We start from the raw sequence: 26,290 nt of genomic DNA, 5'->3' as shown, positions 1-26,290 counted from the left end.
TTTAAACAGAAATTTCTTATATAACATTTAAGTGTAAATGGTTTAAAGGGGGAAAGATCTCCTTGCTTCATATCATTAAAAAAAAATAAGGGGGGGTGCTAGATCAGGCACGGAGGCTTACACCTGTGATCCTGGCACTCTGGGAGGCAGAGGGGGGAGGATTGCTTGAGGTCAGGAGTTCGAGACCAGCCTGAGCAAAAGTGAGACCCTATCCCTACTAAAAATAGAAAAATTAGTCAGGCATGGTGGCATACGCCTGTAGTCCCAGCTACTCTGGAGGCTGAGGCAGGAGGATCACTTGATCCCCGGAGTTTGAGGTGGCAGTGAGCTATTATGATGCCACTGTACTCTATCCAGGGAGGCAGAGACTCTGTCTCAAAGAAAAAAAACTCAAAGTGTTCAAAAAGTTTTGGGTTTACCATAATATTAAATATATTAAATGCTTCCAAACTTCATTTAGTGTTGCATGTTGCTGTGTACCTTACATAAGTACTCTGTCTTCAGTCACTGTAGTACTTTCAGCCAGTTGTCATTTTAGAATTTTTCAAGTACTCATTAAAGAATACAAACTCAGGCTTATTTGAGTGTATTTGACAGTATGTACTTCTTTTTGTCCCCAGAGTTGGCAATGATGAGAACATGTCAAACACCTGGAAATTCCTGTCTCATTCAACAGACTCACTAAATAAAATCAGCAAGGTCAATGAGTCAACAGAATCACTTACTGATGAAGGTAAGAAGTACTTGTGGCCTTTATTTTATGCCTCCGTAGAGACTGTGCGCGATCAACCTAGAATAGAAGTGTTGATGGAATAATGGGGCCTGCCTCCTTATCTTGTGAAGATTGTGTAAGTAGTCTGTGAAGCCTCAGCTGTTTTGTAATGAATGTATAGTCAAACATTGTCCACTAAAGGATGTCATTGATTTTAATGCAGGCATATCTTTAGTACAAATGCTTTTTCTTTCCCTAGACTTTTGTACACATTCAGTTCTAGATCTCACGGCACACTGTAAGCCTATTTTCTTAAACATGTAAAAGCACCGGGTCCTTCTAACTCCTATTTCATGTAGGAGTCATGTCTTAATTGTGTTTGATTTATATGATGTTCACTCTTAACCAAGATCTTGAATATAGAGCCTGTACCTCCCAAACAGACCACTGGCTCTTTTCTACCACTGGAATATCCTCTCCATGAATGTCCCCTGTGTTAGTGCAGCGTTGGTCATGTCTTACAGAGTCAGCCATCATCCTGAGGAAAATCCAGCATAGGCTTTTTAGAGGTCACAAACTCAAGATTCTGATACTGACTTTTTGGTATTTTGAGGAGTAGGTACAGACATGAATGAAGGACAACTAATGGGAGACTTTGAGATTGATTCCAAACAGCTGGAAGCAGAGTCCTGGAGTAGGATTGTGGACAGCAAGTTTCTGAAACAGCAAAAGAAGGATGTGGTCAAACGGCAAGAGGTGATTTATGGTGAGAATCTTCATTTTGCTCTGCTTGTATTTGATTTGCATTGTCTAGCATTTTTAAGCTGGTGATTTGTTGGGCTCTGGAAAATCGGCTATTGTGTATGTGCGTCTTAAAGGCTTCCTTTAAAAACTTCAAGGCATAGAGATATATGGTCTTGTTGGTGTTCTTTTCTCCCTTTTGCCCCACTCTATCTTTTTAAATTCTATGAACATTTTATTTATATATGAGTGCTTATTTATTACAGCAGTCCTAGAAGGAGATCTCTTGTGAAAGTACAATTTAGTTCCTTACCTATACTAGAAGCTAGACTAAACACAGTCATTTCTAGAAACTAGGAACACAGTCTAGTATGAGAGGTACTGAATCCAGTGAAGGCCTCCCTGAAAACCACTATTTAAGACTGATGGAATCCAGCATACCTATCGTAGAAAGTGGTGTTAGGACATGTGAAAAATAGAGGAATAAGATGAGAACACTGTGGGGGAAAAGATAGCTATTGATCCAATTTTGAAGTTTAAATTGGACTGTGAACTAGCCTTATGACTGCAGCAGGTGATCTTTGAAAGAGAATCCTATATTAAATTATGAATATCCCTGACCCTTGATCTTCATCCTCCTTCTAGAGTTGATGCAGACAGAGTTCCATCACATCCGCACACTCAAGATCATGAGTGATGTGTACAGCCGGGGGATGATGACGGATCTGCTTTTTGAACAGCAGATGGTGGAAAAGCTGTTCCCCTGTTTGGATGAGCTGATCAGTATACATAGCCAATTCTTTCAGAGGATTCTGGAGCGGAAGAAGGAGTCACTGGTGGATAAAAGTGAAAAGAACTTTCTCATCAAGAGGATAGGAGATGTGCTTGTAAATCAGGTGAGCAATGGGAAGGATTTCGGGTTCTGCTCACGTGCAGTGGGAAAAAAAAAAGCTTTGGAGTTCAATAGGCATGCGTTCATGTCTTGGCTCTACCATTCCTGGTCCTTGTAGGCTTAGGGAAGTTATTTAATGTCTCTGAGCCTTGATTTCCTTTTCTGTAAAATGATGACAGTAGGGTTTCTCTCCTAATGCTATTTTAGATAGTTAAAGGGAGTGTATTCATAAAGTACCTAACATATATGGCAGATATGCAATAAAAGTTAGTTTTTCTTCATCAGAGTCTATACCATCATCAGAAATAGTATAGTTTAAGAAATCAGGCCAGATGCAGTGGCTCACGCCTGTAATCCTAGCTCTCTGGGAGGCTGAGGCGGGAGGATTGCTTGAAGTCAAAAGTTCAAGACGAACCTGAGCAAGAGTGAGACCCCATCCCTACTAAAAATAGAAAAAATTAGCCAGGCAACTAAAAATAGAAACAAAAAATTAGCCGGGCGTGGTGGCGAGCACCTGTAGTCCCAGTTATTCGGGAGGCTAAGCTGGGAAGGTTCACATGAGCCCAGGAATTTGAGGTTGCTGTGAGCTAGGCTGATGCCACGACACTCTAGCCCGGGCAACAGAGTGAGACTCTGTCTCAAAAAAAAAAAAAAAGAAGAAGAAGAAATCAAAAACATATTCATTAGAAGTCTTCAATTTTCCCCTCTGCCTCAAATCAAAAGGATCTCATTTATCTGAAAACCAAGTGGAGCACAGAAAATGGAGTAAGTGACTATCTGTAATTACTTTATAATGTATTATTGATATTTTCATCAAGCTGTGGTATGGTTTTAATCTCCAAAAATTTCAGTTAAAAGTTATTTTGATACTTTCAGATGTGTTTGTCATAGACAGCTTTTAATGTTTCTTTTAAAAATATTCGTCTTGAAAAAAATGTTGGTAGTATAACCTTAACAGGCAGAGGGGCACGACATGCACATCTGATTAGATCTTTTTCCCCCAGCAAATTTCTGCTTTTATGTAGAAGCAGAGGCTTAATTGCTGGAACATTTCTTTGAGATTAGGGAATTTTGTCCTTCCCTTGTATTCTTGAGCCCATACACCTCACTTCATTAATTCATTAGTACATTCATCCATTCTCCGAGTATTTACTGAGTGTCTCTTAAATGCCAGGTGGAAGTACAAAGGTGAATACGTCTTGAACGTCTCCCTCAGGGTACTCATAGGAGTAAAGACAGGCATGTCATATAAAACCAAATATAGTGTGGTAAAAGCTTGAACAACAGATAGGGCCCCAAGTGGGATCTACCCTCCCCAAACATCCTTCCCAGACATGTTCCATTTCTTTCTGTCTCTCCTGTCTGCTTCAGACCTGCGCAGGTGCCTCATCTAACCTTGACTTGTATTACCATTTGTACCTCCTTGTATTTGTGCACGTCCTCTAGTAAGATCTTTGATGATAGAATTCAGAGTTGCGTCCCGTGGATCCATTTGCTGGTTCCGTGTGCCAGTGCTAAGTCAGCCTTGTGGGGCGTTTGCTTTATGGTATGAGCAGATCACTTACAATCTCTCTGCCTCCGCTTCTCCTTGGTAAATGGGGAAAGGAAAGGCTACCCTGAACCCTTTTCAAGTTTTTTGGAAAGGATCAATTTGTGTTGCCTCCAGAGATTCTTAGTATGTGGAACTCAGTGCTTACATGTGTCATGTGGACTACATAGAGATATTCACTGATTTACCCCAAAGTGATCATATCTTCAACTGGGCTGTTGAAATCGTACACATTTGGGAATGATTTGAGGGCCATGCAGAATTGTTAGGCCTGCTGGTCTGACGGAAGTAGGTAGGATAAACAGATCTCTAAGGTGATGATGGCTGTTTCTGATGTCTGTCTCATTTATCAAGGTCAAATTCTTAAGACAAAATATCTCATGAAAAACTCCTAGTGAGTCTCCTTGTTTTATTAGTGTGTTTATGACAAATGGAAGTTAGAACATACTTTGCATTTCTTACGTCCATAGTGCATAAATATTTCTGGAAGTTTTTGTTTATTTAAATATATATAACAACTTTATTGATTTAATTTATATGCCATACAATCCACCCATTCCAAGTGTACAATTAAATGGCTTTCAGTATATCCACAGTTGTGCCACCATGACCAGTCAATTTCAGAACATTTTCGTCACCCCAAAAAGAAGCCCCACGCCCATGAGTAGTCACTCTCCATCCCCCCACACACACTAAACTGCCCAGTCCTAGACAGCCACTCGTATGCTTTCTGTCTCTGTGGATTTGCCCAGTCTGGATATTTTGTATAAATGGAAAAAAATAATATTTGGTCCTTTGCGAGTGGTTTTTTTTTTGTTTTTACTTAGCATAATGCTTTCTAGCTTTATCGAAATTGTAGCATGTGCTTCATTCCTTTTTGTGACTAAATAATATCCCATTATATGAATATGCCTTGTTTTGTTTATCCATTGGTGGACATTCTGGTTATTTCCATTTTGGGGCCATTATTATGAGTAGTGCAGCTATGAACATTTGTGTACAAGTTTTTGTGTGGACATATGTTTTTATTTCTCTTGGGTATACATCTAGGAGTGGAATTGCTGGGTATATATGGTAACTCTGTTTATTTAACCTTTTGAGTAACTGCCAGACTGTTTTCCAAAGCTGCTGCACCATTTAAATCTTTTGGGAGGGTATATGAGGACGCACTCTTGGCTTTTATAAATAGACTGGAAACTTTTTACAAAATGGCATTAAGAGTTCAGCTGCCTGAGTTTTGGTATAACTTCTGCTCTCTTTTCTCTGCAGTTTTCAGGTGAGAATGCAGAACGCTTAAAGAAGACATATGGCAAATTTTGTGGGCAGCACAACCAGTCTGTAAACTACTTCAAAGACCTTTATACCAAGGATAAGCGTTTTCAAGCCTTTGTAAAGGTATTGATGTAAAACATGAAAATCCCTGTCACCGTCAAGAGCAATGTGTCACTGTCAGTTTTAGCTAGAGCCGCCTTCTTCATGTAGTTCCCAACAGTTTGTTTACTCCCTTGCAGAAGAAGATGAGCAGCGCAGTCGTGAGGAGGCTTGGAATCCCCGAGTGCATATTGCTGGTGACCCAGCGGATCACCAAGTACCCAGTTTTATTCCAAAGAATATCACAATATACCAAAGGTGAGTCTCCTTTATAATTTGGTGTTCTATGCCAAAGGACTCTGTGTCCAGCAGTACTAGAGACCCCATAGAAGAGCTGTTTCATGCTCTAATAGGTTTAAAAGAGCTGTTAGTTATCTTGAAAAGAATTTTCTTGAGTGAGAACGTGGACTGTTAGGTCATGTGTAGACGACAGCAAGAAGGAAAGGGACCGCCTGTTGATGCCATCAAGAGCTCAGTGACCTAAACAACTTATTTCTCCCTTATCATCAGACTGGGAGATAACTCCCACCAGTTCTTCCCAGATGTGCTAGAATTGCTGCTGTTTCTCCTTTAATCAGTCCTTAGTGGTTTCTCTCTCTTGGCTAGTCCTGCTGGGCAGTGAAAGATTACAAAGCAGTACATTAAAAATTAGGTAAACCAAAGACATAAATTAAAAAAACTTGTTCCTCTCTCTATTACTCTCTCTCCCTAAAAATACTGGGTTCCTTTTGGTTTAGAACATAGCATATAATTGCATTTTTTATGTCATTGAAAAACTTCTAACTTTCTTTAGAATTAAACTTATGACAGCGGAAGGGATAGGCGTGTGACCTCTGATGGCACAACCACAAAGGGAAATGATGTGGAGCAGGAAAGCAGGATTCCCTCCCCTTTGTACCCTTGTCTGAGAAGAGTCATTAAAAACAGAATTATTCTTTCCTTCCAAGACAATGAAGTGGAGCAGGAGGATCTCTCACAGTCCCTTAGCCTGGTAAAGGATGTGATTGGAGCCGTGGACAGCAAAGTGGCAAGTTATGAAAAGAAAGTACGTCTCAATGAGATTTACACAAAGACAGATAGCAAGTCGATCATGAGGATGAAGAGTGGTCAGATGTTTGCCAAGGAAGATTTGAAACGGAAGAAGCTTGTGCGAGATGGGAGTGTGTTTCTGAAGAGCGCAGCAGGGAGGTTGAAAGGTAAGGCTCGGCTCACCTTTGTCTGAGCCCAAGTGCGTGCCCAAGAAGAACAGGCAAAATCCAAGTGCTTTTCTTGGAAATTCACCACCAGATTTTTTCCTAGGGAGTCCCATATCCAAACATCATTTAACCGGAGCAGCAATAATTTAATTGTTCTTAATCTTATATCAAAAAGGACTGGTTTGAGATAGTTTACAAAATGATACAAAACGCAGTAAGATGACAAGGAAGTGATACAGTCAAGGAAAATTGAAAGTTAAGATTTTAGAAAACAAAGCAAAGGGTAAGAGTAGTACGGATGTGCAAGCTGTTGAGGAAGGTGTATCCGCTGTAAGAGATGGACAGCCAGTTTGGGATAGAGGGCTATGGCAAAACTGTTGCCAGGAGAGAGAGACAGTGAGCGAGATGGTTTCACAAAGTCATGAGATTAAAAACAGATCGCTTGGCCGGTAATCCTAGAATTCTGGAAGGCCAAGGCAGGAGGATCTCTTGAGCACAGGAGTTCGAGACCAGCCTGAACAAAAGTGAGACCCCATCTCCACTAAAAATAAAAAAATTAGCCAGGCACCATGGTGTGCACCTGTAGTCCCAGCTACTCGGGAGGCTGAGGCAGGAGGATCATTTGAGCCCAAGAGTTGGAGGCTGCAGTGAGCTGTGATGACACCACTGCACTCTGCCCAGGGTGCCAGAGGTATACTCTGTCTCAAAAACAAAACAAAACATATCGCTTGTTCACAAGAGATTTGAGAGGAATCTGAGACCTTAGCAAAAGGTAAATTTAACTCACCTCATCTAGATTTATTATTATACTTCCTGATACTCACATCTTTTATTTTTCTCTAAGGCAAAAGAAGTCATAAAAGATTCTATTTGGTTTTAATTTTCACTTTTTAAGCGGTCAGTTATATCAGGTTAGGGAAGTTATGAGGTTTGCTTTTTAATTCATCTGTACATTTGATTTTTTTTTAAATGTTTTCATCAAACCTATGCTCTGTGGACCTGTATGTTACCTCTGATGTCACCGTTACCCTTGAGGATACTCACCCGTTTTTCCTGGTCTCAGTGGTTAGGCCAGTGCTGTCAGCCTTGCTGGCATAGGATGAAGGTGGAGGAAATTTATGCCCGTTTCATCTCTGAGATGTAAGTGGTAATGTAGGAAACTGCTGTCGGGAATACCCAAGAGTCTCACCATGCTTAGAACAAATAGTAAAGAAGTTCCAGGCAATCCACTGGTTTCAGCGACCAGTGAAACAAAATACCCTGCTTAGAAATTGGGATCAAAGTAAGGAGACTTGGAAAGAGGTGCTTGCTCTCTACTCATCATGAGTGCTGGAACAGAGAAGGCATGAGGAATGGCAGTAGAGTCGGTGTTGAAGGACAAAGACGAGGGTGCCAGGTGGGTAGGGAGAATATATTCCCGGCAGCAATGAAGAGTAAGTGTGGAAGCGCAAGGGCATGGCACATCCAGGGAAGGGTGGACGGCTGGGGCTCTCACACAGGGAGTGAGTGACAGGTCATGGCAAGTAAGACTGAAGAAACCGGGGGCCGGTTGTGATGGGGTGCATGAGGAGTTGACAGCTGATGCTGTTGAAGGGGGTGGGGCCAGAGTGGGTTCAGAAAGGAGGGTGTGAAGCAGGAAAGGGGTGGATAGGATGGTTTTTAGCATGACAACTAGGGCAGGGTAGAGCGCGGCAGGACTGAGGAGACCACTGGTGGAGAAGTCAGGAGACTGTTGCGGTGCCTCGGGGAGGAGCTCATCCAGGCCTGCAGTACAGGAGACGTGACCAAACAGAGCAGGATGATTTCAGAGAAAAGGACTAGCCCTTCTGCCACCAGCCAGCTGTGTACTTCACCGCTCCGTGATGTACTTGAACTAGGCTCCTTCCCTCCAGCCCAAGAGTTCTGTGACTTTCTGAGAGCCCTAGCTTAGGACTCTTTCCACACAGCTACTTCAAAGACTGTCTTCTAAGCAGGATGGCAGTTTAGAAAGACCTGCCCTTCCTGCAAGGGCCTAGAGCTGCTGCCGCTGCCTGGAGCCAGCATTTTATTCTTTCCTGTACTCTGCAGTTTTCTCTTCCAAGTAAAAAGCTAATAGATTCCAGCTGTTGGAATAAAGTTGTGGTTGAGCCAATGGCAGAGCGATAGGTTTTCTGGCCTGAAATGCCTCCAACAGAGATAGGAGTTGGTGTTTAGTTATTTTCACCCCAGGTGAACTCATGCCAAGAACAGCCAGTACTGTGTTGGGTACCCTTTCAAAGGGGTGGGATTGTTTTTCTCTGTCCACTAACACTGATCATATAAACGTCAAGATCCAATGAAATTAAAATTGGTGTTTTGGGATTTTCTTGCCAGGCACCTGAATTATTTAAAAGTAAACTTTAAAAAAGTAACTTTTCAAAACTAATGGCAGTGTATGGAAAATTACAGTTCTTTACACATATGAATTAGACATCTTTGATTCTGCTTTTTCTTCATAGCTTTACAGTGAATTCTGTAGACAGGGCATTCTGGTTGTGCAGAGATAGAAGAAAAGCCAGGAGGAGGCTGCATTAAATCAGTTCCATCCTTTTCCCAAGGAATGGTAGGCTCCACTTTCCAGAATGAAGATGATACATAGGGACCGGCCTGTTAGCTCACAGTGATGGCTCAACTCCAGAGATATCAAACTGTCTTCAGGAGAATAATGGAAAATGTCACTTCGTTCTCCTAGAAGATTAGTCAGAGCAAGAGTTTGTGGGATTTTTTTATTATTATTATTCCTAGCTCCAACTAGAGATATTAATTTGGTTTTTGTTTTAATGGAGAGGGAAAGGAGGTTGCCATGGTACAGTGTGGTTAAGTTGACTCTCACCCATGGGAGCTGGGGGAAGAGTCCTGTGTTCACATATACCTGTAAGACTAGAGGGTGTCTGTGTGGGCCACTCTTGTTCTTTTGGGGACAGGGAAGAAGTCTCCTTTTCATTAGACTTAGATATTTCCATACATCACCTTTGGGCAGCATTCCTGTCTCCTGTCTCCTGTCCCACGCCTTTCCCATCACTGTAATCAGAAGTTGAGAAATAAAACAACCTGAATATTTGTGGAGTGTGTTGCCACAGGTTGCTATTTAACATCTGTGGAAATCCAGCTTTTTAAACTTTATTCTTAAAAGTATTTTAGTCTTGGCAGGGCATGGTGCCTCACTCCTGAATCCCAGCACTTTGGGAGGCTGAGGCAGGAGGATCCCTTGAGCACAGACCAGCCTGGGCAACAGAGAGAGACCCCATCTCTATTTAAAAAAAAAAAAAAAATTATTTTATTTATTTATTTTTTTTTAAGTTAGCCAGGTGTGGTGGTGTGTTCCTGTAGTCCCACCTACTTGCTGGCATGCACCTGTAGTCCTGGTCCCAGCTGAGGCAGGAAGATTGAGCCCAAGAGTTTGAGGCTACTGTGAGCCATGATCGTAGCACTCCAGCCTGGGTGACAGAGAGAGACCCTATCTCTTAAAAAAAAAAAAAAGTATTCTTAAAGTCTTGCCTACAGGATATATCTTTCCAAGACTGAGTATCTGAACTTTTCCAAGACCAGGTTTTGGCGATAAGTCCCATTCTAAAATGTCTCTAAAAATTTAGTGACCAGATGTGAATCCTATGGACTATAAAACTGTTGCCTTCGAGGAGTGTGATCTTAGATCATAGTTTACCCTTTGTTGGCAGGGAGGTGGGTATTGCTGAATCATCCTTTAATGAAAACCCTTCTGACTGTGGTTAATTATTAAGTAGTCGTTGTTCTCTCTTCTCTTCTCCCATTTCTACTTTCCAGAGGTTCAAGCAGTTCTGCTAACTGACATTTTAGTTTTCCTTCAAGAAAAAGACCAGAAATACATCTTTGCATCATTGGTAAGTGCAATTGTTATTCTCTTAGTACTCAAAACAGCTAGGTTAGGTACAGAGTGTAAACATGCTATATACTGCTCTCCCACCCTTTTGAGATTAAATGGCTCAGGACAAATCCCTCCAAGTAGTTTTCTACATACCCTCACAATTTTCTGTCATCCTTTCTACCCTCAAAATTATTTTTCTTTTCCATCACCATCGTTTTGAGTGTCTTGGATATTTGACGATTTGATCTGCAAAGAAATCTGTCACTGGAGTGTTTCTCACACGTTGGGCCCCATACGTGGTGCTCATGTATGATATCTCTGACCACATTCCCTGGGGAGCCTGGGAGGATGCACCATGTAGAAAACACGGCTAGAACATGTACAGCCATAAGTTATTGTCTCCCTTGTGGAAGTCTTTTTCTGCTTGTTAAAATCTGAAGGGAAATAGCAGATCTTTTTCCTTATCCTATAGCCGCCATTGTTTTTTAAACCATATGTTTTTAAAAAGCATGTGATCTTACCTTAGACGAAAGTTGTCCTTCAGAGAATAGTTTATATGTATCACATTTGCCCTCTTTCCTTTTTCCAGGACCAGAAATCAACAGTGATCTCTTTAAAGAAACTGATCGTAAGAGAAGTGGCACACGAGGAGAAGGGTTTATTCCTGATCAGTATGGGGATGAAAGATCCAGAGATGGTAGAAGTCCATGCCGGCTCCAAAGAGGAGCGGAACAGCTGGATTCAGATCATTCAGGATACAATCAACACCCTGTGAGTTAGACACCAGCGCCCGCCCTCCCCAGCCCTCGTCCTGTCTTTTATTCCATAATGGACTGGACTGTGACCAGCATAACTGACATCTTAGGAAATTTTTGTTTTGTCTTGGTTTGTTTCGGTTGTATTAGGAACAGAGATGAAGATGAAGGAATTCCTAGTGAGAATGAGGAAGAAAAGAAAATCGTGGACGCCAAAGCCCGGGAGTTAAAAGGTAAGTCGTTGGCAGTGGTCTGAGACCCTTGTTGGAATGTCTGCACTTGGACAGGACTGCTGGGGGTTTGGGGGGTACTCGATCAAGAGAATATAGATTATCTTGTCTTAGTATCAGTGTTCTTGGACCCTGGTGACATTCTTTGTACTTTGTCACGGGCCAAAATCCATAGTCACATCTAAGATTAAAACAAGGAAAGAAGGGTATTTGATTCTCCAGTTAATCTGTTTTGATCCTCCTGCCAGTCTCCCCGACTTTACCACTTATCTGTGTGCTCACAAATGAGTTGTGAGGTGGTTTGGGGAGAAGGGCACTTACTGATGTGTGTTTGACCACTGTGTATTGAGTGCATCCTATTTCATGGAGCACTGCCAGCACCCCTGCAGGACAGGTGTCCTAATCCCCACTGTGCAGACAGACGAGACAATTGAGGACCACAAGGGCCAAGCAACCCAGGGTCACTTTTGCAGTTAGTGGCTGGGCCAGAATTCTAATCCCTGTCTTAAAAGCAGCAGGGCCTGCTGTTCTTCCCTCTCTGCCAGTGGCTTGTTGTATGTTCCAAAATAAAGACTGGGCTTTGGGTAGAAATAAGGTTTAGAGTTAAATAAATCTATACACCAAGGAGTTTAGTTAGGCCTTCAAGCTGTATGAGGGATAGCATTCTGCCTCAGGGGAATTAAAAAAAGATGGACGGGATTAAAAAAAGATGGACGAATTTAGATCGGAGCCAGAGTTCCATCAAAGTTATTAGCCCGCGATTAGAATGACAAAGATAAAATCTTCCTTCTTTTAACTTTTGTTAAACACCTGGCTAGGCATACTGCGGGGTGCTAGGGATGCGAAGTCCCAAAGCAGAGCCCTTGCCCTTGAGAAGCTCACACTCTAGCAAGGGAGACACACATAAGTGACAGGACACAAAGTGACTTGTGAGACCATAGGCACATTTAGAGTATGTGGGATCTGTTCATGCTGCCACTGGTGAGTCTCACAGAGAAGCTGACGCATCAGCTACGTCAGAGAAAAGTTAGCAGACAAGAAGAACAGCTGTGTGCAAAGGTGATAAAGGACGTGATGTGTCACCAAGGAATGACAGGTTTGCTATGTCTGGAGAGTCAGGGCTTATGATGAGACCTTAAGCAGGAAAGCACCATGTCTTAAAAGGCAATTTAAAAAAAATTTTTTTTTATTTAAGCACATGGAAGCCAGTTGGGAGAATTTCTTGAGGGAGGTGCTGAAGTGGAAAGACCAACTGGGAGACTTAGGATGGGTGAGGTGAGAAATGAGCTGGAGAGGGGATGATGTAAGAAATACGGTCATATCTGATCTTGGGTGGGTGGTGAGACAAGGTGAGGAGACCACATCTCTCTCTCAGGTCTCCAAGTGGGGTACCTGGAGGATGAAGAGTTACTGACTGAGGAAGAGCTCCCAAGCTAAAGGGAGGAGGTGGGTGGAATAGAGAAAAGGTTATTTTCTGACATGCTAAGAGCAAAGTATCTCAGTGGAAGTGGCCACTTGGCATTGGGGCCTCATGGTCTGATGCTAACAAGAGAGGGCAGGATTTGGGATGCCTTTTGTGAATATCAGCATGTAGGAAGTAATCAAAGCTATAGGAGTGATTGAGACTCCCCAAGAGGAAAGTGTAGAAGGTGTGGACGGCAGCTCAGTGTGGAACTGAGGGAGGAACCCAGATACGACATCCCATTGCATATGGCAGATCTGTAAAGTGCCCTGAGGAGTTCAAGACCAGCTTGAGCAAGAGTGAGACTCCATCTCCACTTAAAAAAAAAAAAAATAGAAAAATTAGCTGGGCGTGGCAGTGTGCGCCTATAATCCCAGCTACTTGGGAGGCTGAGGCAGGAGGATCGCTTGAGGCCAGGAGTTTGAGGTTGCAAATGAGCTGTGATGACCCCACTGCACTCCAGTTGGGGCGACAGAACAAGACTGTCTCAAAAAAAAAAGGAGAAAGAAAGCATGTTAGGAAAAGAACCAATATCTTCAAAGTAAAGGAGGAAAATAGTTTCAGAAGGAAGGAGGAATCATAAATGCTGGAAAGGATGAACTAAAAGACCTCATTGGATTCAGTCATGAGGGTAACCTTGGAAAGAGCAGTTGTGGAGAGCAGTGGGTTGAGAAATAGACAGAAGGTAGGGGAGTGAAGCAAAGTGCAGACTTGTTATGTCAGAATTTCCAGTGTTTGCCAAAAAGACCCAGGATGGTTTTCTAGATAAAAATTACAGAACAGGCTGGGTGCAGTGGCTCACACCTATAATCCCAGCACTTTAGGGAGGCTGAGGCGGGAGGATCACTTGAGCCCAGGAGTTGGAGACCAGACTGGGCAACATAATGAGACCCTGCCTCTACAAAATATATAAAAATTAATGGGGCGTGGTGGCATGCACCTGTAGTCCCAGCTAGGGAGACTGAGGCAGGAAGATCTCTTGAGCCCAGGAGGTTGAGGCAGCAGTGAGCTATGATTGCACCTCTGCACTCTAGCCTGGGCAACAGTGAGATTCTGTCTCAAACAGAAAAAATGAAAAGAAATTGCAGAAACCAAACTTGATACTGTCTTTGTGATAAAAAAGAAGTTGGGGCCGGGCGTGGTGGCTCATGCCTGTAATCCTAGCACTCTGCGAGGCCAAGGCAGAAGGATCGCTTGAGGTCAGAAGTTCAAGACCAGCCTAAACAAGAGTGAGACCCTGTCTCTACTAAAAATAGGAAAAATTAGCCGGGCATGGTGGCACCTGTAGTCCCAGCTACTTGGGAGGCTGAGGCAGGAGGATCACTGGACCCCAGGAGTTTGAGGTTGCTGTGAGCTAGGCTGACTCCACTGCACTCTAGCCAGGGCGAAAGAGCAAGACTCTGTCTCCCCTACCCCTGCCAAAAAAAAAAAAGTCGGGAGCGTGAGCGTGGAGGGGTGGAGGGGTGGAGGGCGGGTGATGTGTTCTGTTTTGTTCCTTTCCACAATTTACCACAAGGTGGTGCTCATGTCCCAGTCATCTCGCAATAAACACCAATCAAATCCCAGATCGTTTTCTCTATCCACCCTGCAGAACAACTTCAGCAGAAGGACCAAAATATCCTACTCTTACTGGAAGAGAAGGAGGCGATTTTCCGGGACATGGCCGAGTGCAGCACTCCCTTGCCAGAGGATTACTCCCCAACCCAGAGCCCTAGAGTCCTCTTCCGCTCCAGCACAGAAGAGGCTCTCAAAGGAGGACCTTTGATGAAAAGTGCAATAAATGAGGGTAATTTACAATTCAGCATTGCTTCTGCCTTCATCTCCCAGAGTGGTTTACACACTGGTATTACCTACCAGTTTTTTGTTTTTTACTGCAAAATGAAGCACAAAAACAGAAAATTACCCAAAACAAATAATTTCACTGTAATAAATTAATTTCAGGTAAACATCCTTATAACCACTACCCAGGTCAGGAAATTAAATATGACCAGACACCCTAAAAGCCCCTGCACAAGCCCTATCCCCATCACACCTCTCTCCTTCCAAAAGGAGCAGGCCTCCTGACTTGTATTAGTGATCACTCAAGTTTCTTCATAGGTTCACGGCCCGGATGCCTGTTCCTAGACGGTATAGTTCAGTCTTTCTTGCTCATGTTTCGATATGTATTTTAAGATTCTTAATTTACAGTTCGCCTCACCATCTCCTTTTCTTCTACACAATTTTTCTTTGAATAATCCAAGCCTTTTGACTGATAGATTTTCTCACAGTTTAGATTTTGTTCATGTAGCAGTTCTGTCCCATTCCCTTCAAATGTGCGGCTGGATTCAGAGGCTTAATTACTCAGACCTGCTCTCTTTGGCAAGCCATGCTCCTATGGCGTTGCGTTCTTTCATGGGGAAACAGAAAATACCTAGTCTCCTTTTTGTGATGTGTAGGAAAAACAGGATAAAAGGATAGATATTTGATTTTCCCCCCTCCATTTATTTACAGTGTTCAAAATAGTGAATTGGCTTATGGTCATCTTCTGAAGGTGATTTTTATGAATATATATTATTGTAGACTCATGAATTTAAACATGTTTGATGGGTTTCACGTCATTGTAATTCTTTATTAAAAGTTCAAAATGCTCTATATTTTCCAGTGAACACCTCTTTGTGTTTGGCTTCTGAGTCCTAAAATGGTATTTCACTTTACTTGCAGTTCTCAGATTGTCCTACCTTACTCTCCAGGGGGAATGTCTTTTGGCGGCCTTGGGTCTGATTTCAGAAGCCAGGCTCCTCCCAGCAAATTGCTCTGCCTTCTCTGCACTCTTTCCAATGTCCTAGGCCTCTCGTATGCAAGGTTGAAGGTTTCACCTCTCAATTTTTAGTGGAATCCCACATGCCCTGGGCTGAGACCCTTTTCTGAGCAAGGAGAGTCACCCCATCACCTTTTGGAACCTTCTGATCGTGGTCCCTGTACGTCTCATGTATACCATGAATTTTGTTTTCCTTCTTGGAAGAGGAGATGTCAGTTTTTCATGTTTCTTTTCTTCCAGTGGAGATCCTTCAGAGTTTGGTGAGTGGGAGCCTGGGAGGCGCACTCGGGCAGGCTGTCAGCAGCCCCGTTGAGCAGGAGAGCGCGGTTGGCCCTGTTTCCCTGCCCCGGAGAGCAGAGACCTTTGGAGGGTTTGACAGCCATCAGATGACTGCGTCGAAAGGTGAATGATTGGAACTCGTGGGCTTTAATAGGCAATGCCTGCCCGTCCTACACAACGAAAATGACTTGTGGTCTAGTAGCTCCATCTTCCCTGACCCATTCAGTCAGGAAATATTCAGTGAGTTCCTAAAACACTCTCAGAACCCATGTTCATTTTGAGTAACAAAACAGATTTTCCTGAGATCTCAGCTAAGCTCTAGCTAAAGGAGTAATGATGCTTGTTTCCCCTTCCTGCTTCTGTTTCTTTCGTGCTAGTGAAATTGTTAGTAATCACTTAACTGCCACCAAGTGGCTTCCCTCTTTTGAGGGCATTAATAAGATTCAGAAATATCACATCCCCCAAGCTGTCTATATTGTATTCTTTTCTTGGCTAGCCATTTTCACAACTTTTAAAAAATATCTATTTGGTTTTTTGTTTAGGAGGCGAGAAGGAAGAGGGAGATGATGGCCAAGATCTTAGGAGAACAGAATCAGATAGTGGTCTGAAAAAGGTATTTCTCTCTAAAATACACTATGTATGAACCTCCTTGGCACTTCCTTCTGAATTTATAACAATTGCAATTATTCCACTTTGATCTTGTTTTTGATGCCTGACTTGCTGCTTTTAATAAAATTTTACTTTGTTTTCATAAAGGGGAAAGCACATTTTTTAAAACACACAGTATAATTAAACTACATTACTATTGGCTATTTGGCCTCACTGGCTTAGAGCAATATATTTATATTCATAACTCTGCCATGGCCCTGGCAGGACCAGTTTCATTAACAGTTTTGTTTCATATGCTTCAAACCAACCTGATCTCTTTACAGGGCTTCAGTAATAAACAGTTCAGCCTTAGATTTACCTTGTCGTGAGAGGCTGTGGTAGGAAAAAAAGAAAATGAGAAGCAGCTACAGCATAACTTAGAAACACATTGAATGTAATTTTTGCATCAGGGTCTTCATTTCTTAAATGTATGGTTTTTTTTTTTTTATAGGGTGGAAATGCTAACCTGGTATTTATGCTTAAAAGAAACAGTGAGGTAAGGACATTATGAGCTATTGAAAAGAATATGTACTATATTTCTTATCATTATGAGGTTAGGAATATTCATTTTTGTTTTGCTCTTACAAATAAGTTAACTCCTGACTGTAATTTATACATGTAAGCAATACAGTTGTCAATTTCCTTTACCTTTTTCATTTCTTTGCCTCCAAGGTACCATCTTGGAATTTTTCCAGTTAGAGAATTGCCTACTAAGGTGGCCTCTGACGCTCTGTCCTTAAGAAGCCTCTTGCTTTTAATCAGCTTTCTGTAAACGTGGGCTGTGAAGCCCCCTGGGTGGTTTCCTTCAGTCTCAGCACACTGAGTAGAATTCGTAGCACCCTTTCTGTAACACAAACGTAATGCACAAAGCCACAGGTCTGGAACGTGGGCATTTAATTTGTGGGTAATTGTGCATAGTAATTTCTTATCCTTCGGGTACTCGAGTTGAGTTTTTTTATGAGTATTGCCTTTGAGTTGAAATGTGTTTCAACTATGAGGTAGCCGTGGTGCCCTTCCAGGTAGCAGTCAGACTCTGATGCAGATATATGTCCCCTTCCTTCAGCTGAGTTCCGCTCACCCTACAGCGTAACCACACCACTTTCACTCATCCCCCCCTCAAGTCCTTCTTCAGAAACTATCTTCAGGGTTCCTGCCATCTCCAAAATGAGTCTGAGCATTTGGCTTTGCATGAAAGCAGACTAGAATCAGATACGTGAGAGTTGCTTGTTAGGGTGGAGCTCTCGAGGATGTTCTTTGTGCTGCTGCTTTTCCTTGCTTTTAACATAATATCTTAATCCTCCGAGGAGCTTTGTTTGGAAATTTTAAATGAAGAGGACTCTTTCCTTTTTCCCCCTAAAACAAAGCCGGATGTTGTTTTATATTTGTTGGCGTCGCTGTCTAAGTGCAGTGGTGTCCTGAAGGAATCCCCTTCGGTGTGCTCATCTTTGAATAACACAAACCTGGGCTTGCACACGCTGCTGCTCTCTGCATCTGCCACTTGAAAATCAGCTGTTAGTTGATTTTTCCATTTGGCAACATTTTTCCCTATATTTAGAGAAAGGATTCAGGGTAAGAAATAGTGCGAGACCAGTTTGTTCTTTAGACATTCCTGTATGGATTACACACTACAGGTGCTCTGCTAGAGGCAGCAGGACTTCTGTGACTTCCCTCTCTCTGTTTATTAAGAATAAACTTAAGGGGTAAAAAGCATTCTCAGAAGAGCTAAGCCTGGTAATTAAGTTTTTGGGTTTTGTTTTTAAGTGATTTAAGTGTTACAAAAGGAATATATGTCCATGGTAGAAAAGTAACATAAGTTTCCTGCTAATAAACGTAATTCCACCACTGAGAAATAACTACTGTTAAGTGTTTATATTTTTAGCTTTTTCTTCTACATAATGTATATTTATATGTCTGAGTTGCATGTGTGTGACTAGTATAAAAATAGTTTTACACAATTGGTATTGATACTTCCTGGAGCTTCATATCCTGCTTTCTTCTCTTAACACGCATTAAGAGCATTTCCCCAAGGCGTATTTGTATCAAAAGCATGCTGTTGAACAGCTACGTGTTATTATATTGTGTACCATGAGCTATTTTATCTTTCTGGCAGTTAGTTCTTTTTCTACTTTTTGATTTTTAAATAATACAGCCAAGAGCATCCTTGTACATACGTTTTTTTGCACAGCTCTTTGATTATTTCCTTAACATGCCAAATTGGATCTGAAAGGAAGTTATGCAACATTTGGCCCTACCCGTCAGATACAAGAGCACCCGTATTCATCTTTCTCCAACATGGAGTATTATTTTTTTTTGATGTTTGATTAGTCTGATAAGTTTAAGTGGCATTTCCTTATTTTATTTTGCATTTATTTGATTTCAAGTAAAGTTAAACCATTTTAATATGTTATGTAATTGGCCATTTGTATTTCTTCTTTTGTAAATTGCTGGTTTGTATTCCTGGCCTATTTTTCTACTCGGGCATTTTTATTTCCCGATATTAATCTATAAGAACCTTTTTTAAATCAAAGATTTTTTCATTTGACTTTCTGTTCACATTTGTCCTTTGCCTTTTAATTTTACATTTTTACATTTTGGAAAAAAAAATTGCATGGTTTCTTCCATTGCTTCTGTGTTTGAAAAGTCTTCCGTGTTTCAAGATCCAAAAGCATTCTCTTATATTTTCTTCTAGCCCTTTTATGGTTCATGTTTTAACATTTTCATCTACTTGAACATTTTTTTTTTATGTAAGCCAATGTCCCAACTTAATTTTTTCTAGAAATGTAGCCAATTTTCTCAGAGCAGCCAAATGAATATCTTTTCCTTCCTCACTGATTCAACATGCTACATACACACTGTAATGATGGTTTCTAGACTTTCTGTTGTGTTACACTATGTGTATGCCATTTGTGTCTTAGTCACTTTGAGTAATGGAAGCTTTATAATACATTTCAGTGTGTGCTGATAACTCTCTTAAACACACAGTTTTGTTTGTTTGGTCTTTTGTTTTTCTTGGCTGCCTATACCCACTTATTCTCTTTGGGGCTTTCAATTTGAAAATTTTTCATTACAATACAAGCACCTTGCTGTATTTTAAGGAAGGTGCCTTGTCAGATAACCATGTAGTGTGATGGATTCTGAGGTTCATAAAGTCCTGCAATGACTGTTCCTGCTTTGTTCCTTCTGCAGCAAGTTGTCCAGAGCATCGTCCATCTCCACGAACTCCTTAGCACCCTGCAGGTACATGACTTCATCTTTTATCTGTGCACCTGTTTGTTTAGAGGACAGCAGTAAAGAGACCATTGTTGACTTGGATCTTTGAGTTTTGTAAGTTGCTTGTGGGTAAATGGAGCCCTCAGTCTAGAGAAGACTAGCTCTCGTGGTGAGACAAGTTACAGAATGCAGTGGTTAGAGTTCCATCAACCTTACAAGACTAGAGTTGGTGAACAGTGCTTGGTAGGCTGTAGGTACTACTTGATAACCATTCCACAAAGCACATGGAGTGCTCACATGCATTTGGGAAAGCATTTCACTCTAGAAAGCCTTTGGTATGATTATAGGTTTCCAAATTCCATGTCTCTATGTGGTATTTGGATAGAGTGGCCCTCCCAGAACAACTGTTGTTTAGTACTTCCTGGGAACATGCTCAAATTCTGCTCACTTCCTTCCTTGAACACCTAAACTTATCTCATTCCTACCTTCCCCCACCTCCAAAACACACGCACCTCCACCCCAGGTAATGCCAGTGACCAGCATGTGACCAGGTTTGACAAAAAGCTGAGCTCCTGCACTTTTGAGGTTCCTGTTTGATAACTGCCCACAGTTATCCTGGAGCATTTGTATCAGACCAGCTTGAAAAATAAGGGGAGAGTCGTAGTCCATCATGATGCCTGCCCCCCCATTTGGTGTCAGGAGGGGTCCCCGAAGTTGGCTGTCCTCCTGACCAGAGTCTCACGACTCCCCTCCCCTGCGTGCCTCCTCAGGGTGTGGTGCTGCAGCAGGACAGCTACATTGAGGACCAGAGGCTGCTGCTGAGCGAGAGGGCGCTCGCCCGGAGCTTGTCGCGCCCGAGCTCCCTCATCGAGCAGGAGAAGCAGCGCAGCCTGGAGAAGCAGCGCCAGGACCTGGCCAACCTGCAGAAGCAGCAGGCGCAGCACCTGGAGGAGAAGCGCAGGCGCGAGCGCGAGTGGGAGGCCCGGGAGAGGGAGCTGCAGGAGCGCGAGGCCCGGCTGGTGCAGCGCGAGGAGAAGGTGCAGCAGGGGCAGCGGGACCTGGAGAAGGACCGGGAGGAGCTCCAGCAGAAGAAGGGCACCTACCAGTATGACCTGGAGAGGCTGCGCGCCGCCCAGAAACAGCTCGAGAGGGAGCAGGAGCAGCTGCGACGAGACGCAGCAGAGCGGGACCTTAGCCAGGTAACGGGGGCTCCCGTGAGCCAGGGGGTGGGGGGGAGGGTCTGCTTTACCTGTCCCGGTGATGGCCACCCGAAGCCCCTGAGCACCATGAGAAAATGCGCAGAAATATAAAGCCTGTTTTTGCAGAATCTTTGTTTTGCTCTGAAGAGGGGTGGGCAGGGGAAGCCGCTCCACTCCACGTGAGAACTCAGTCATGGCCTCCACCTAAAGGAGCTTGTAGCCTAGTGGGGAAACACACCAAGGATAAAGGAGCCCCTAGAACATGCGCTGCAGTCACAAGACGCAGGAAATGGCTCTGATGCCAGTCGCTGGAAGAACCTGTGTGGAGGACCAGTGGGGTCAGCGACGGAGGGAAAGCCACTCCTATTGTGGACAGATGGCTCTCCTGCTCGGGGATGCTCGGACAGCTGGACTCGACACAGTTCCTGACTTATCTTGCCACTGTGGATGAAACCTTTCTTTCCCGGTAGCTGCTGCCTGTCTGGGGAGGCCTCCGTCATTCAGCACACTGACTCCGAGTTTATTTCAGTGATTTTCTGGGTTATTCCAGAACACGGACACTGTGGCAGATGGAGAGCCTGGGTGTGCACAGATCTGCCTCTCTTTGAGATGCATGTCATGTTGCCGTTTGAGTGATTGCCCTTGGATCAGGAAAGAAAACTAGACTGACATCTTCCAGAGTGGGGAGCAGTTTTAACTTTCTGCACAGGTTTTCGAATACGTGATGGGAGCAACAAATGCTCTGTGTTACTCTTTGACATAAGGATGGATTCCATCCCTGCCCCAGTAAAATCAGAGCTTTGACAAAGGAAGGATCCCAGGCAACTGAGGGCACAGATGAGCTCATCCTCTTTATCTGTGGATCCTGTGACCAGGATCTCAGTGTCAGCTCGGCTCTTCCGTTTACCCTCTAACCTGAAAAGAACCCACAGCTTCTGTAATCTCTTTGCCCGGAAATAATTGTCTACATCCCTGTATAATCAGTCTTAAAATAAGCAGCTTTCCTTGTTTCTTCAATGAATGGGAGTTCTTTTCTAAGCTGCCCTGTCAACGGCACTATTAATTCTTAATGATGCTGGAGTTAGTGTATGTAATAAAAATATTAATGGTATCAAAGGTGATACTTCTAACATGTTTACAGGTAGTAGTACTTGGGGGAGGGCAGTGAGTGAAACTGAGACGTTCTGAACCTTTTTACAGGTGTGTGGAGTCCGCAGAAGCGGGTGAGCACGAGCCAGCACGCCCGGTTGAGTGCAGCCAGCGTGTGTGGAGTGGGCATCGGGTGCCGACGGCCTCTGCTTACACCCCTTCTCTTGTATGTGTGTAGGCTTCCCACCAGCACAGCAAGGTGATGAGGATCCCGTCCTTTTTGCCCAGTCCTGAGGAGTCCCCCTTGCCATCTGCACCTTCGATAGCCAAATCAGCATCATTGGACTCAGAACTCTCGGTGTCCCCAAAAAGGAACAGCATCTCTCGGACACACAAAGACAAGGGGCCTTTTCACATACTGAGTTCAACCAGCCAGACAAACAAAGTACCCGAGGGGCAGAGCCAGGCCCCGGCGTCTGCCTCTGCCTCCACCCGCCTGTTCGGGTTAGCTAAGCCAAAGGAAAAGAAGGAGAAGAAGAAGAAGAGCAAAACAAGCCGCTCTCAGCCCGGTGGTGAGTCCCCACCCCCAGTCTCCGTGTGGCCACGGGGTCTGTGCACTCTGAGGGGAGCGGAGATATTAGCGGCATGGGCGGTTTAAAAAGGGTGCAGTTCAGATGTGTGAAAGCCAGACTGTCTTCCTTCTCACCGAGCCCTCTTGCTGATAGAACGCTTGTGCAGCAAGCATTTAAGAACCTCTCTGGCACACATGTGCAAAGGAGAGAACGTGTGTGGCAGCCATCATCCAACTGAGGAACTGGAACTCAGCTAAATGAAGTGATTCAAGGCCTCCCTGCCTTTCTAAGCCTAGTCCAGTGACTAATAACAATAGCTAGCGACTGGTGATTTAATTCTCTAATGACTGTGTGCTGCAGATGCTGCTCACCCCAAGGGAAGTGAGGAAACTGAAGGCCAGAAGTTAACCATTCTGGTGTGTAAAGTTAAAAAGAGCATTAGATAGTGAAAAATATCACTAAGGACCTCACTCACTAGATCAGTTTGGAAACCCCCATGTGCAGAAGAAAGTCACTTGCCTATAGGGCCCAGTCACTTGTTTGCATCACCGGAGACTTTTGGTTGGGGAGGAAGTTAAGTGAAAAGAACATTTTTTTTCTGAATTTCTTTTTGTTCTTGGTTTTCACTTTTGCAGATGGTCCTGCGGAAGTGTCAGCCGAGGGTGAAGAGATTTTCTGCTGACCTTTGTCCTCTCTGTGGAGACAGCTGCTTCCGGGTCCTGGCCAGGGGTTCCCAGCCCACCTCTCTTGCTGTCCCTGCGGGCACAAGTCTCCTACACTGGACACCCACTGCTCCTCAGCGTCCAGCCCTCCTGGGCAGCCCTGGGTCCTGGACAAAAGGAGCAGATTGTGTTGAGTGTCAGGGTGGGGAGGGAGGCCCGGATTCTGCTTCAGCTGTGGCTGTGGCTGCCAGGGACTTGTGGGTTGGAGCTGGCCATGCTCAAGGTGTTACACTGAAAGTAGTGGCCCCAGAAGTACAGGCAATGGTTTTGGACATGTTGGGAATTCCTAGAGTCTGAAAGAGTGTTTCCAAATGAGGTCTGAAACTCTGCCTTTTATTTGGGGGAACAACCAAAACCAGACAGCAGGTAGTTTGGACTTTACTGTGTACATATACAGTGACCTGCACGTACGTACATGGGGTACGCCAGAAGCACCCACAGCCTGCACGAGACGTCTGGTCAGCTTAGCACAGGAGGGAAAGCCTGGACTAACCAGTCGCCCCTGGATGCTCAGAGCTTCACCCAGTAGTCCTCAGAGATTGGGGTCCCTTTAAGCCCACCCTGTGCACACACCACCCCCTTTTTTGCGTGTATTTCTCATTTCATTTTAGAAGGGATGACAAACATTTGTGACACCAGTGAGAGAAGGCGTGATGTGTGTGACAACGTGGTCTGCACCACCTTGATCTTGCTGTTTAGGCACTAAAAAAAGTATCTCATTTTCCCATCCAATCCAGAAGAAATACGCTTGCTTTCCAGGATGTTTGCCCACGTGTTCTGAGCACACATGAAGTAGAGAGGCCTCCTTCCCATCTTCCCTGCAGTGTGACACTTTTTGGTTGTCACTGACCATTCAGTAATGGCCAGGGCCTCCTGGCAGTGTTCTGAGCCCTCACGGCGGCTCCCCCGGGGCAGCTGCTGTGCCTGGTCCTGACGGGGACAGTGCGCCCTGGTGGCACCTCCTGCAGCCCTGCCATGCCAGCCCCGACCAGGGCCGGGCAGGAGCTGCGCTCTGAGGCCCCCAGCAAGGTTGTCCTCACCCCCATGCCAGGACAACTGGCTGAGAAGTAGGTTCAGGTGAAGGGGTTGAGCCCACGTAGCGGTTCCTGCCAGTTACAGACCAGGAGGAGCTGACCCAAAAGGTGTCAGAAGGCCTTGGCAAAATTTGATTTCTTAAAAGTTTTAAATCTGAAGGTCTGTTGGTTAATTGTACCCACCCCCGAACGATGTCACGGTTGCCGCCTGCTGCTGCTTCGCTTTCCTCGTTTTCCTTCCCCGCTGCGTTCGGTCTGCGTCTGCCCGAGGCTGCCCGGCGGCTGGTGTGCGCGGGGCAGTTCGTCGGTAACGGTTCCCTCCGAGGCCCCTGTGCCGCGCGGGGAGACCCCGGAAGCTCTGCGCTTCACACGTGGCCTTCGACTCCTGCTTTTTGCCCCTCAGAAGCATGGGGCTTTGAACATGCTTTTTAAAAAAACAAAAAAATCTGTAACCTGGTGCTTGTTGATAAATTGCAAGCTGGCCTTGCAGATGGAGATATTTATCTTTCAGTTTATTTGAAAGAGGTCTGGTTTAAAATTTCTAGCCTAGATTTGTTTTATTTATTGTGTGTGTGTGTTTGTAGGTTTTTTTTTTTGTTTTTTTTTTTTTTAAGGGTGAACCAGTACTAGCCCGATCAGTGCCGAGAGCGCAGCGGCCGTCGGGCCGCCCGCTCGCCAGGTCTTCCCCGGTGCCGTGAAGCCCCGGGTGAAACCGAAGGGCTGGGGAAGAGGTCCCTGTCCTTCCCTTCCCCTGCCCCACCTCATCCTTGTATCAAGGGGCATCTTTCTCCCTCATTTGAGAATTAGGATGTTGTCACCTATGAGCTACCTTTACCTGTTTTTGTCATGGAGAATTCTTACCCTTCAGAAATAGACTTTAAGACCAAAACCAACTGATTTTTCTATTGAAACCATGATGTATCCCCCCCCAAAGACCCTAAACAGCAAAAAGTTAAGTTGCGTTTTTTTTCCACCAATCCATATGACTCCAGGCTTAAGCTTGTCATGACTTTCCTCAGATCCGCCACAGGGCTCAGCTGTCCTTGTCACTGGCTCTGAGTTACCCACCTGGGGTTGACAGGAGGGCAATATTGAAGGAAGATATGCAGACCAAGCATGATGGTCACACCTGTAATCCTAGCACTTTGGCAGGCTGAGGCGGGAGGATTGCTTGAGTTCAGGAGTTCGAGAGCAGCTTAAGCAAGAGCCAGACCTCATCTCTACAAAAAATAGAAAAAAAAATTAGCCAGATATGGTAGTGGCACATGCCTGTAGTCCCAGCTACTCGGGAGGCTGAGGCAGGAGGATTGATTGCTTGAGCCCAGGAGTTTGAGGTTGCTGTGAGCTATGAAAGATGTGTGTTTCTTCCCTGTGTACGTGTAGGCCGGGTAACCCTGTCCTCAGGGTTTGACACGAGGGATCAGTGCTGATGGGGTACTCTCACATGCACTCTTCACAGAAGCACTGTGGATGCTGTAACTTACATACATGGCTATACACAGCTGGATGTTAAAGTGTCTTTTACTCCCAACTAGCTATGATGTTTAACTTTGGTTGTTTGGGTGGTCTTTTTTAAAAATGAAAATTTCACCTTTGCCCACACTCCATTACCTTAAAACGATCTGGTCAGGTTCTGGTTGGCGAAGTTGAGAATCAGAATCAGAAGAGTCCCCTGAATGCCCCGAGCTTCATCCGGGATTATAGTCTGTGGTGCCGAAAGAACCGCTTAACCAAGAACTGTGCTTCTACATACCTGTGCCGTCTCTTCCCGCCTTTGAAATTGACCTCAGAGGGATTTATTATTGTGCTTGGGGAGTTACCTGGGTTGTGGCTGCTTGTGCTCTTGCTTTTGACCTGGAGAGTTGCTCTAGTTACCAAGTCTAAAGCCCTGTCTGGTTTTCTCTCCTGTGAGAAGGGGTGGGTTCTAGGTGACTCAGAGTGAATTCCCCATCACTGCTTCCACGTGGGGA

The 26,290-nt window shown here is 44.2% G+C and overlaps 1 protein-coding gene across 13 annotated transcripts in view; it reads left to right on the top strand.

Annotated features, from left to right (window-relative positions):
* The window catches only part of AKAP13 (A-kinase anchoring protein 13), a 287,641-nt gene extending 262,122 nt beyond the window's left edge, over nucleotides 1–25,519 (top strand). For 9 of the 13 annotated variants that reach the window (XM_045561060.1, XM_045561049.1, XM_045561055.1 and 6 more), the window contains 17 exons: nucleotides 621–733; nucleotides 1,326–1,478; nucleotides 2,099–2,349; nucleotides 5,164–5,289; nucleotides 5,406–5,523; nucleotides 6,213–6,461; nucleotides 10,263–10,339; nucleotides 10,913–11,094; nucleotides 11,229–11,311; nucleotides 14,362–14,556; nucleotides 15,808–15,969; nucleotides 16,389–16,459; nucleotides 16,946–16,990; nucleotides 19,681–19,731; nucleotides 20,475–20,903; nucleotides 22,231–22,564; nucleotides 23,200–25,519. In XM_045561060.1, coding sequence (XP_045417016.1) covers nucleotides 621–733; nucleotides 1,326–1,478; nucleotides 2,099–2,349; nucleotides 5,164–5,289; nucleotides 5,406–5,523; nucleotides 6,213–6,461; nucleotides 10,263–10,339; nucleotides 10,913–11,094; nucleotides 11,229–11,311; nucleotides 14,362–14,556; nucleotides 15,808–15,969; nucleotides 16,389–16,459; nucleotides 16,946–16,990; nucleotides 19,681–19,731; nucleotides 20,475–20,903; nucleotides 22,231–22,564; nucleotides 23,200–23,246 — 2,686 coding nt within the window. In that variant the 3' untranslated portion in view covers nucleotides 23,247–25,519. The remainder of the gene's footprint in view (nucleotides 1–620; nucleotides 734–1,325; nucleotides 1,479–2,098; nucleotides 2,350–5,163; nucleotides 5,290–5,405; nucleotides 5,524–6,212; nucleotides 6,462–10,262; nucleotides 10,340–10,912; nucleotides 11,095–11,228; nucleotides 11,312–14,361; nucleotides 14,557–15,807; nucleotides 15,970–16,388; nucleotides 16,460–16,945; nucleotides 16,991–19,680; nucleotides 19,732–20,474; nucleotides 20,904–22,230; nucleotides 22,565–23,199) is intronic. The other 4 variants (XM_045561061.1, XM_045561058.1, XM_045561053.1 and 1 more) reach the window with 2 other exon arrangements.
* The last annotated feature ends 771 nt before the right edge of the window (nucleotides 25,520–26,290 follow it).

Source organism: Lemur catta, chromosome 9, assembly GCF_020740605.2.
Source record: "Lemur catta isolate mLemCat1 chromosome 9, mLemCat1.pri, whole genome shotgun sequence".
NCBI classification, from domain to species: domain Eukaryota; kingdom Metazoa; phylum Chordata; class Mammalia; order Primates; family Lemuridae; genus Lemur; species Lemur catta.
Note: the sequence above shows the minus strand (reverse complement) of the source record. Positions and strands in the feature narration are given on the sequence as shown.